At 34.9% G+C, this 12,796-nt stretch overlaps 1 protein-coding gene across 1 annotated transcript in view; it reads right to left on the bottom strand.

Moving 5' to 3' along the window:
• The window catches only part of ATP9B (ATPase, class II, type 9B), a 156,661-nt gene that overhangs the window by 55,038 nt on the left and 88,827 nt on the right, over nt 1-12,796 (bottom strand). Inside the window, exon 11 of the mRNA XM_014941052.1 lies at nt 2,944-3,104. Within this exon, the coding sequence (XP_014796538.1) occupies nt 2,944-3,104 (161 nt within the window). The remainder of the gene's footprint in view (nt 1-2,943; nt 3,105-12,796) is intronic.

Below are 12,796 nucleotides of genomic sequence, written 5' to 3'. Positions count from 1 at the left end.
CTGGGCTATGGCTTCCTCTATAGGCAAAAAAAACATCAATACAGAAGACTAATTTTTAATGGCCAAACTTTTCTGGGAATGTGGGGCTGTTCAAAACATTTTGAGCATAATAGACCTAACTTACATCCAATAAAGAGCTGGAGTAAGCTTTCAGTGTTTATTTACTACTACTTTGTCTTATTTTCCTTAAATTCTTGTGCACTACAGAATGTGTGCGAAGTCATGGGCTGGGGTTTTTTTTTGGGGGGGTGTGGGTGTGTGTGTTGGCTGTTGGGGTATTTTTTTTGTTTGGTTGTGTTGATTTGGGTTTTTTTTTACCATTGTTTTCTGTTTATACCTTTGAAGTCTTACATGTCCCACAGTAATACCCTTCTCACAGTGAAGCAACAGTGATCTAGAGGAGTATTTAGGATGCAGACAAATCACAAGGAACTAGCTCTCCCTGCAGCCAAAAAATGGTTTCTGTTCCTATTAATTAATAGGAGAGGCTGCACAAAGATCAGATAAACTCTGTTGACAGTTAGTTACTCTTCCTCCTCATCCTCACTGAACACGTCTGGCCATGGAAAATTATTTTTATTGCATAGCTGGAATTTCCCTTGCCCTGCAAAGCAAAAGCCAACAGCAAAAAAAGCTCCATATTTAGAAACTTCCTGAATTCTCTAAAACCATCATTCGACACATTTCATGTGCCCACGAGTTCAAATATGCTTTTCCTCTACCAGTCAATCCTAACCTCCTACGTTCATTTCCCTTACCTGGGAAAAGTTCATTATCTCCACCATACAGCTATTTTAATAATAATGAGAAGACACAACACCTGGTGCTTCAGTGTCATTAGTCTTGTAATTTTCATCTCTGAGAGTTTACCCTCCAAATATGGCCTAAAGAATAAGTCATTTCTATGCTTAACATCCAGAAGAGGGGAAGAGAAATGCAGTTATATTTGAACATCACTATGGCTGAAGCTGTTTATTTTGCTGACAGTGTGGGAAGCAACCCTGCATACGAATGACCTGAGCTGAAGAAAAAAGTTGGTATAGAAATAGATAAACCTCTAGAGAAAGAAAAAAAAGTATTTTTTGACAGATTCTTATCTGATCTTCCGTAGGGTAACTGCATGGTCCATCTCAGAACTAAACCAATCCCATTCTCTAATACTGCTGCTTTGTATATTATTTCCCACAAGCAATTGAAAAATGGGATTAGGTGTATTGTAGAAATTATTTTTGGAAAAGAACAATTTCACAAGTCCACTAAACTGCTCTCTTAAGAGTTCATAACGAGCTGCTCAATCAACATGTTTTTCAGTGGCATATTTTGAACTGTCAATATAGAGTCAAATTTACTTATACCACCTATATGCTCTTAATCCTCTTGCATGCAGTAACAAAGATATATCTGTCTTTTAACCATTTTAATAAGTTTTGGCTTAATATGTTTATCATGGAAGAACACGGTGACCGACAAGTGATCCTTTATACTCTTGGCTCATTTTTCCCTTCCCCTACATGTCTTTGATGATTAAGCACATCTTTCAGCAATATACAGACTTTACTTATGACTGGAATGCAGCACTTTTTGCCTCTTCACACAGGTAAGTTCCTTAATATTCAATAACTCTTTGTATGTGAGGGGAACGATGACATGACCTGAATAGCAGCGTGATACAAGCAGTCAGGGAGTTATAACAATGAGAATGTTTAGAAGGATATCATGAAATTGAAATATGAATGTGTAAATAAAAACAAGAGACAGTTAAAGGAAGTGGAAACTTTTCTAGGATGACCAGTTTCTACAATGCAGTCTCTCCAGTAGATTTGCTGGAACCTTCTCTTCCAACGGAAGGTTTCAACCTTCACTTCCCAACGGAACAAGTTGCTCATGCAACACAAAAGTAGCGTAAAAGTACAAGTCCCTTAAGTTATAAAACCTTAAAACAGATACTCCCTGAGTATCAGCTTTGTAAAATATGACACAGACAAATAGACATGTACTTTAACAATGTGAACACAGTAAGTAATGTAAGCTTAGATTAAAATACCTACTGAAATCCTTGTCTTTTGCATTTTTCTGATACTAGATGGATTTAAATATTGTGTGCAAACCTGAGGGGACGAGTTTTAAACCTATCTACAGTTTAGTTGCTGTTAACTCTGTGGTTAACCACAGGGCCACTCAGTAGAGTGACATATCTCAAACGGAAGAGCTCCAGAGAGCATCTAAAAATTAACAATCACCTTAATCTAAACACTGGGTATTTAAACAGGAGAGTATTTCCATTTTGCAAAGGCAATACCCATTCAAGGAAAAAAATTCATTTCAGAGTCAGTGTTCTCATTTCTGTGTCCACAGCCGACTTGATTACACGCATGGATATTATTTCCTGTTCCAGTTTATCTGCAATTTGAATATATAGTACTCATGCTTAATGAATTAATTAATTCAGGCCAAGTCTCTACTTGGTTACACATGTTAAAAGTCCTCTCATTGTAAAAGCACACCTACTTTATTCAGCCATTCAATTTAAATTAATCATTGTTGTAGTAAAAAGTCTGTATTTTAACCAAAGAAATGGAACATTTTCAGTATTTAAGGCGTTAAGAATAAAATTTCAAAGTATACCTAACAGTTCATTCAAATACATGTTTCTTAAAACCACGTTCTCAAATATACCAAGATTGTATCCTTATTAATACATTTATGCTACTAAAGGATTAGATATCCTGATTACTCCAGTAAGATGAACATTATACAAAAAAAATACAACAGTATTGTTTTCTGTACAGTGATCCTTCAGGAATCAGCAGATTTGTTGGCACCTTCTCCTTCAGCTTCCTGATAAGATCAATTTCCTTCGCAATGAGAAGCAAGTATAAATTTCAAGAAAGCCACATTCAGTGAAATTAGACATCTGTGTTTTTCTTTCATTCTTATACATACCTGATCGGGATGATATAGGAAAACAGGAGGAGGAACCGGAAAAGGTTGCGATACCATGGGCCTACAAATCCTTGCAAGGTTACCATAACAACTGATAGTGCAACTAAAGCCAAGAACAGGGCTTTGGTCAGTTGGTTCAACTCCAGGTCCAGCAAGCCAACCTAGAGGAAGAAGTATACATCAAGTTAGTCATGACTTTTTCTTAAATTGACACTTTTGCAGTGCAAACAATTAGCTGTTATTGGCTTTTTTATTCCTACCTATTAAAAATCCATGCACTTGTAACAATTAACTGCATTTTGATAATTGAATTGATTATTGTTCCTAGGCTTGCACGCATCAGATGTTCCCTGGTTACTGGACAATAACAATCCCCAAAACCAGGGAACCATCCCAGCCAGGCCTTTTGAAAACCTTTACATCTGACACATCCCTCCCCCATCGCCCCATCCAGGATGGGAACACAGGAGGGCAAGGAGAAAAGACAAACCGAAGGTGAACTAATAAGCAGGAATAATATTATTCTGTCATGCATGCAGCAGAAATACTGGCACTGTATATTTTATTTATAGGGTGGCTACTGCTTGTTTACTGCTAGAAGATCAAAATCCTGTTAGAGTCAAGAATCAACGGACAAATGCGACAGAGCTTCCTTCTCATTCATGTAATTACTCTAACTTGTAACTACACTCCCATACCAGTCTGTAGATCTGAAATAATGTCATAGAAAGAATTTTTAATTGTATGAAGCTTTCAGTTATTCAACGCAATAATAAGAAACAACAATCAAGATGAATACCCATTTTCAAACCATCATAGTAAACAGAGCTTCAACTTTTCACCATTTAAAAGGTATCCGATTTAGAAACATTTAAGCAAAACCACTGAGGATCTATCTTTCACCCACTGTTTCTCATGAAAAAAAAAGTATTTTTAAGCTATGTAACTAAGACTCTCACCATTTCAATAATGTATGCTGTAAGCTAAGGATTTATACTCCACTTCTTGGGATGCTCTTGTACTCAGTAAAATATGTGGGAAAACTATATCAGGAAGAGTTTCCTAGGCCCCGTCACAGATGCCCCTTTTATCTGCAAGTCTTGCCAGTTAAGACACGACACTTCCTTAGATAACAAACAGTATGCAAAAGAGCCACTTTAAATATAGTTCTTAAAAATTCCAGCAATCTTGCTTACACACGGGCTGTCCCTTCCCTAGAGAACCGGGCAGCTGAAGACCACAGCGGCTGATTTATCAGCTGCATTTAAAAAGCAGCACAACGAGGACAAATATCTTGCAATTTCCGCTGCTTCAACTACTACATAGTTTATGCTTGAATTATTGAGAAAAATAGGTTTTTTGGATTAAAATGAAGAAAAATTAAGCCAGGGAAGTAGAGCATGTTTCAAAGCCCAGATCTTTTTGCATTGACAAAGGCAGCCTAAGTTTCAGGCCTCGCTGAGGATCAGATGAAGTCATTATTCATTCAGTCAGGGAAAAAAGACTCAATTACCTCAACCTAAAGATGCTATCAATGAATGCAAAGTGCATATTTTACTCTATTCATCCAAATCCCATTAAAAAGTGAAAGGAATGATTTAATCTGGCCTTCTAGAGTTGGTCTTTTTTTGTAATAAAATAAAGAATCACTGTCTTGCAATATGCATAACCACTACCTCACACTTTTTTTTCCTGCATCATGGCAGTGAAAGCCTATCTCTCCCCTCAGCTCCCCCCTCCGCCCCCCGCAACAACCCCACCCCAGAACAGAAATGAATAAAGAGCCTCTTTGGAAAGAATGCCACTTTTTGGACAGAAACATTAAATTTAGTCCACTGCACACTGATACGTAGCTAATTCAGAGCATTAATACCTTTCTAATTGATGAAGACAGATGTGAATTGAAGTTTGGAATCCAATAAAAATGTGTTTGGAGAGGTATTAAGAGAATAAAAAAAAATGACTATGAAAACTTTTCACCCAATAAATCTCTCGCTCAAGAACATTTGGTTTGTTACAATAATGTCATCCCTTTTAATACAGATCATAGTATTTGCCATAATTATTCTTAATAGAACAGAAATGAATAAAGAGCCTCTTTGGAAAGAATGCCACTTTTTGGACAGAAACATTAAATTTAGTCCACTGCACACTGATACGTAGCTAATTCAGAGCATTAATACCTTTCTAATTGATGAAGACAGATGTGAATTGAAGTTTGGAATCCAACAAAAATGTGTTTGGAGAGGTATTAAGAGAATGAAAAAAATGACTATGAAAACTTTTCACCCAATAAATCTCTCGCTCAAGAACATTTGGTTTGTTACAATAATGTCATCCCTTTTAATACAGATCATAGTATTTGCCATAATTATTTTTAATATTTTTATTTACTATGGTAAGTGAAGGCAATTGCAAAACCCTACTTGAGAAGGCACACAAAGAAAGTAAGTTGTAATAGAAATGCATTCACCATTTCTCAAAAATTAGTTACTATAATGTACTGAAATATACTTAATTAGTTTAATTCTGTGCCTTTCCACTTAAACAACTTCTGCACTCAAACTAATGAAACACTGTTGAATTATCCGGATACATTTCACGCAGAAATTCACTAACATTCTCTAAAATCCATCTGAATATTGGAAAAGTGAGTAAACTTCATTTTAACTACACTGTGATTTTATCAAAGCATTTGTAAAATATACCATCTTAAGAAAGCAATTTCTTTCCTTTTGAAAATAATCATAACTGGAATAATTATGATAATATAAGAAACAGAGGAGTTAAGAGCAGGAGCAACTTTTTCACATTCATTGCTATTTCCCGTATTAGAAAAGAAAATTTTCATCTGCTTGTCATAATATTTGTTCTATTTTAACCAACTGTGTTAACAAAATTAACCAGACCACTGGAAATTTTGATCTCCAAGGGAAAATTTGTACATAATGTCTAAGACACCACAATAGTTTTGCAAAGAGGCTGCTCTAAGATAATGAACACAATAATTGCCTGTATAATCTAAAATGCTACTAATGGCAACAACTGGAAATCCATTTAGTTCCTCTTTAATTTATGCACGAAGTTTTAAATAGCTAATGATTCTTAGAAAAATAATGGCTTATACCATCAATAAAAAGCATGGCATCATCTACTTGCACCAAAAAAAGCCTAAAAGTTTTTAAAATACTTTATTTTTTGAATGAGAGAATGATTAAAGGTCTAAACTTCACACTTTGGACCAGAAGGCATAAGTCATTATCTTATGAGAAAAAGTCTCAATTTAATTAGTGAAAGTTGAAAGCAACAAAAAACCTGACTACTAAAGTAGAACATAACCAGCATTATTGCTATTGCTGCCCTAGATGCTTATTTTTTGCAAAAAATTACCCTCTGAAGCTATTATTGCAGTAGAACAGTTCTTCTAACATTGTAAATAGTGTATTACTTTAAAAGTGCAAATTTTTTTATGCTAGAACATTAAAATGCAAAATTTGATAATAAAATGTTGCACAACGGTAACGATTTCTCAGAATATCATAGTGCAGTCATTTTTTATTCAATTACAGTTTAAAGTGCATTAGAAATAATTGCTCATAAATACCCTTTTTAAGCACCCTATTTTAAGCCTGTTGAAGTTTTAAGACACTATCTAAGGAGAGACTTCCCCCCCAACCAAATTCCTCCACAAAGGTAATTATATTTCAGTAATCAGTCAGGTTCTGCACCAAAAAACACCATATTGACTACAATGAAATTTCATGGCATGTATGTTTGAGAGAGACTTTGGCTTTAATTTGCACCATAAATATAAAAAATTTCTTTTCTTATTCTAGTACATGCTCTGAACTTAACTTTATTAAACTTTGAATACTAGTCAATTATTCATGTTTTCATTAATTCCACTCTAAACGTAGACATAACAGCTATGCAAAGAGTAAGTTAAGTGTTTAAAATTCCTAAAATTCAAATAATATATCCTTCTTCTTCTTCTATATCATGTATCTATATCTTCTAAGATATATCTCAGGTAAACAATCTTTGCCTAAGAAAAATTAAATGTGGCGTTTCACCATTTATAAAAATATAATTTTTATACAGACTACTATATACAGTTACTACATACAGATATATGCAACTATATACATATAATCTTTGCCTAAGAAAAATTAAATGTGGCGTTTCACCATTTATAAAAATATAATTTTTATATAGACTACTATATACAGTTACTACATACAGATAAATACAACTATATACAGTTGCATATATCTGAAACCTTATGGCTTTCTTTTAAATTTTCTTTTCTTTCTTTTAAAGTTTCTGTTCAATTTTTCCTATAGTCCCTAGAAAGAATAGATAATTAATCTGTGTTTAAAGGCTAAATAAAGATATATCATTATTTGTTTACCTTAATCTTTGACACCAAAACATGTACAGAAGTTTTGGAATCTGTAAATATTTCTTCTTTGTTAAATCTCCCAATTCTAAGGTTATTCCTATGATTCAAATTCTTCACTACTCAGCAAGCCAGGTAACCACATTAAGTTAATATAATTATGAATCAAAAAAAATAAAGCAAGTGAATTCAAGTTTAGGAAGCATCTTTCCTTAATTCACTGTACTCAAGTAACAGTCTGACAAATACGTTTCTCTGTGTGCAAGTGAATTCAAGTTTAGGAAGCATCTTTCCTTAATTCACTGTACTCAAGTAACAGTCTGACAAATACGTTTCTCTACAAGCCTGTACTGATTAACATAAACCCCACCAAATTTTGCTTATAGAATGTTACACCTTTTAATCAATATCTTATTATTTTAAGCAGTAAATTCAAGTGTAGGAAAAGCAAACACTGATATATAAAGTGACCACTTAGTGATTTAATCAATATCTTATTATTTTAAGCAGTAGATTCAAGGGTAGGAAAAGCAAACACTGAAATATATAAAGTGACCACTTAGTGGAAAAAAAAAAAATCACCTATCCCTGCTTTTTCTGAGATCCATTTTCAAACATCCCAATCACTTTTTTAAATTGCAAAAGCAACAATGACAAAGCTTGAAATCATTTTCTGGAGCACTAAAAACCTATTACAAGTTTTGTTCATTTTAGAATTAGAGCAATAATCGTGGTGGTGGTGAGGAGTCTACCTGACTTAGTAAATTGAAATAAACTCTAAAGTAATAACCAGAAAATAATCCATTTGATTCCAGTAACATTTTCCGTATTTCCTTTGGCAAAAAAAGCACTCATCTTTCATGCTAGCTCTAATGCAATCCACCATCACTTTGAGAAAACGGAAATATTTGGCATTATGTTAATTATGCAGGTTTATGGAACTGAATTATGTCTATTGTACACTGACTTCAAGAATCATTTTAAGATATTTAGTGCTAATTGCATCCCCAAAGAAACAAGTTACAACTACTTGTCTGTATTCTTACAAAATGCAGCCCATATCCAACAGACAGGCATTTAAAACAGCAGAAATATCTTAAAACTCAAGCGGAAATACATGGTTATCATCCAAAGGAAGAAGAGTAAGCTGCAAGTAGATAATTATTTTTTTTAAATTATTTGATACTTATTCAAAACCAGAGGTTTAAATGCTCCTAAAAGCAAAATAAGTTTATCACATTTTGAAATTACCCTTCTGACTTGCCTGTTTTTACTTTAATAAGCTATTCATAACTGTGTAATATCTATGTTTGAAATAAACTAATCAATTCAGAAAACAAATAATTCTTTTTGTAGCTAGCAATACCTATAATGCTAAAAGAAAACAACGACTCAAACATTTCTTTCCGTCTCTGCCTCCTTTATTCATCTGTTTTATATCATCGCCTTTTCCAGACTCAGTATCATCCGAGTTTGGATACTCAAAGTGAAATTTGGAAGTCCTCTCCAGGTTTTTAGAGGTGCTAAGCCCTCTCTAGTTCAGTCTACTACAGTAAAAACTTTAAGTGACTATAGGTACAGCTTTACTTAGTGCACCCAGTTGCTTGAAGCAGGGTACTCATTTTGACAAATACTGGCCACAGATTTCATAACCTTAAGTGTGTCTTCTTTTTCACTTGTGCCCTGATTTATCCTAACGCCAACAATTTTTTTTATATGTTGTAAAGCGCTATTTTCAAAAGATAAAAGTGAGAGTAACCAAACGTGACCCCTTCTTAATATCCAGTTCGCTATGAAGCCCATTTTCATCAACACTTTTGCAGTTTGCCCAACTATTCCAAAGTCTCTAGACAACCTTCAGTGGGATGTCTCTATTTAGAATCAGCATAAGCTATTCATAACTGTGTAATATCTATGTTTGAAATAAACTAATCAATTCAGAAAACAAATAATTCTTTTTGTAGCTAGCAATACCTATAATGCTAAAAGAAAACAACGACTCAAACATTTCTTTCCGTCTCTGCCTCCTTTATTCATCTGTTTTATATCATCGCCTTTTCCAGACTCAGTATCATCCGAGTTTGGATACTCAAAGTGAAATTTGGAAGTCCTCTCCAGGTTTCTAGAGGTGCTAAGCCCTTTCTAGTTCAGTCTACTACAATAAAAACTTTAAGTGAGCTATAGCCATAGCTTTACTTAGTGGACCCAGTTGCTTGAAGGCACTTATTTCAACAAATACTGGCCACTGATTTCATAACCTTAAACGTGTCTTCTTTTTCACTTGTGCCCTGATTTATCCTAACGCCAACAATTTTTTTTATATGTTGTAAAGCGCTATTTTCAAAAGATAAAAGTGAGAGTAACCAAACGTGACCCCTTCTTAATATCCAGTTCGCTATGAAGCCCATTTTCATCAACACTTTTGCAGTTTGCCCAACTATTCCAAAGTCTCTAGACAACCTTTAGTGGGATGTCTCTATTCGGAATCAGTCTTTGCGTAACAATGAAGCCAAATCACTCATATTTGCCTCCACCCTGCTTTAGTATTTTCCTCTAATTTGTCTGAAGGCTAAAAAAGGGGGGGGGCCTGGTGGCAGTCGAGGAGCTGCCATGTGCGGTTTGGTCAGCAGAGGGCGCTCAAGGTCGGTGCTTGCCTTCCAAAGCCGGCTGTGGGTACGGCAACACCGCACATCTACATCTCTACCCATCTCCGGATGATCTTCCTTTTTAGTCTGAAATGCTCAGATTTAACTATTCGAAGGGCTTGAACAATTCAGGCTGTGCGCCGACATTATTATATTTCCTTCTTCGCACAAAGTTACGCATCACGCAATCACAGACTCCTATTTTGGTTGGAATCCTCAAGGTACCAGTGGTGGGATGCTTTGCAACCACACGTCCTCTGACTCTACCATACATTTGTCACACATAAGAACGATAAAAAATAGGCACAGAACATCTCTCTACCCATCTCCGGATGATCTTCCTTTTTAGTCTGAAATGCTCAGATTTAACTATTCGAAGGGCTTGAACAATTCAGGCTGTGCGCCGACATTATTATATTTCCTTCTTCGCACAAAGTTACGCATCACGCAATCACAGACTCCTATTTTGGTTGGAATCCTCAAGGTACCAGTGGTGGGATGCTTTGCAACCACACGTCCTCTGACTCTGCCATGCATTTGTCACACATCAGAACGATAAAAAATGCACACAGAGCATATTAAGGAACTGAAAAGGTTAACGGCTTCTTAAACTCCTGACATCCATGTAGGGATTGTGCTGTATTAGTAACATAGAAACATCCTATTAGAAGCGATCAATCGAAAACATTTTCTCAAGACCACCCATCAATTTAGAATAATTACTTCAATAATCTAAACTAACTAGTCATACCGGAGACTTCAACAATCAAAAGCATTCACACAGTGAAACTCTTGAGACATCAGTTTTTTCAATTTAAAAGGACCTGGGTACACAAGATTTCACACAGAAGACATTCAGAGTTTCTAAGAACTCACAATTCCCCTTGCATTTGATCAAAATTGGTAAGATATGGAATTCTGGATGTAGAAAAGATCAGGATTCAAAGATGTTTGATTTCATATTAGGACACTATCTTCAGATGTATATTCCAGCTGTAACTTTCACAGATGCTTGTTTTATCTTCTCAAAGCTTGATCATCACCAGTTTCAACTCCAGACTTTTCTAGCACAAAATTGGTAAGATATGGAATTCTGGATGTAAAAAAGATCAGGATTTAAAGATGTTCGATTTCATACTAGGACACTATCTTCAGATGTATATTTCAGCTGTAACTTTTACAAATGCTTGTTCTGTCTTCTCGAAGCTTGATCATCACCAGCTCCAGACTTCTCTAGCAAACTGTCACATACCAGTTCTCTTCATGGTGAAAATACAAAAATAAGCAGCTTTACACATTACACACTATTATTACAGCATACTCAAAGGAGATGGCATTTTTTCAAATCTGAGTAGATTAAAAAAACATGGCTTACTCTCAGATGAAAATAATTAGCTTTGCCAAAGTAGCTGCAAAACTAGCATGGGGAGAACTGGTCCCAAAGTTTTTATTGTGCAGAATTCCCATTATCTCAAAAAATATAAAAAATTGTGATATATGTATAAAAAGTAAATTAAATACCTTAGTAAGAGGTACTACTTCCTTGAAGAAAAACAATTATAAAAGTGACCTAGCAAATTGTTAGCAACAGCTAGTTCTTTTATTTGGATAAATTTTGGGAATTCTAACGAATTTACATTTCTGACCATGCAGCTGATTGGTCTAAACTTTTTCATACAGAAAGTTGCATACATTGATTTTTGTCACTACAGGGACTGAATTAGTGTTTTTTATATATGTCTCACTGTATGCTTAATAAGATTTCATCAATGGTATGAGAACCTTGTAGCTCTTTCAAAGACATCTTTGAAATTAAGCAAACCCTTGGAAACACGTATCTAAAGAAACCAAACATTTGCTTCCTCCACATTAAAAATAAGGTTTTAGTAACTCAGCTCCTTGTACACTATGCAGATTGAGCTATTAGCAGAGATAATTACTTAGAGTTTATCTCACAACAGGTCTGTGGGAAGAGAGATCAGAGCTAAGGTTATCAAAACACACATGACAATTTTTCCATTTAGAATTAAATCAAATAAATGAAGCCAAGAACCCATGAAGTTTAAGCTTGAAGTTTTACTGTTTCATTTTATCCCAAATTAACATCAAGCTCAAAGGCGGTTAAAAGGTGGGGTTTTTTTCCTCCATCTTACTCGAGATGAAATTGAGAAGTGCATTTGAAAATTTTGTTCCATGTAAATTGCATAATTTTATTTCATTATGCATTGCTATTTTAAAAGTTATGAGACAGTTGGGAAAAAAACCAAAAACTGCATTGGGAAACAATAACATAATTACATACAATTTATTTCATTATGTCTTGCTATTTTAAAAATTACAAGAAAGTTGGGAAAAAACCTGAGTTGGGAAACAGTGGCATAAAAAAAGTTGGTGCTTATGCCATAAAAATACACAGAAGTTAGAGCTACAGCATTTCTTCATGGAAGTGTAATTAAAGTAATATGGTACACACAGCGCACAGATCATTAAAGTGACTGAGGCAACTTTCTGAAGATGGATTCACCAATAAATGCAAGTGAATAAATAAAAACTGAAGGAGGAATTAAAATGTTCTCCCCTGGCGGCATGCAGTGGTTCTTTAATTGGTGGAGCACTTCTGGAATCTCCCTTCTCCTCCAGCGTACATGCCTCCAGTCCACCATCCAACCTGTCTCAGCACAGGTCTGGTTACAAATACAGCCACATCCAGGCTTTCCTCCATAGGAAATCAGGTTAAAAAACACTAAACCACCACACATCACAAAGCATCTCAGAGTTTGTCTCAAACCGCTATTGATAAGGAATATAA

The sequence above is a fragment of the Calidris pugnax genome, unplaced genomic scaffold, assembly GCF_001431845.1.
Source record: "Calidris pugnax isolate Ruff unplaced genomic scaffold, ASM143184v1 scaffold8, whole genome shotgun sequence".
NCBI classification, from domain to species: domain Eukaryota; kingdom Metazoa; phylum Chordata; class Aves; order Charadriiformes; family Scolopacidae; genus Calidris; species Calidris pugnax.
This window is presented reverse-complemented; position numbering and strand designations above follow the sequence as displayed.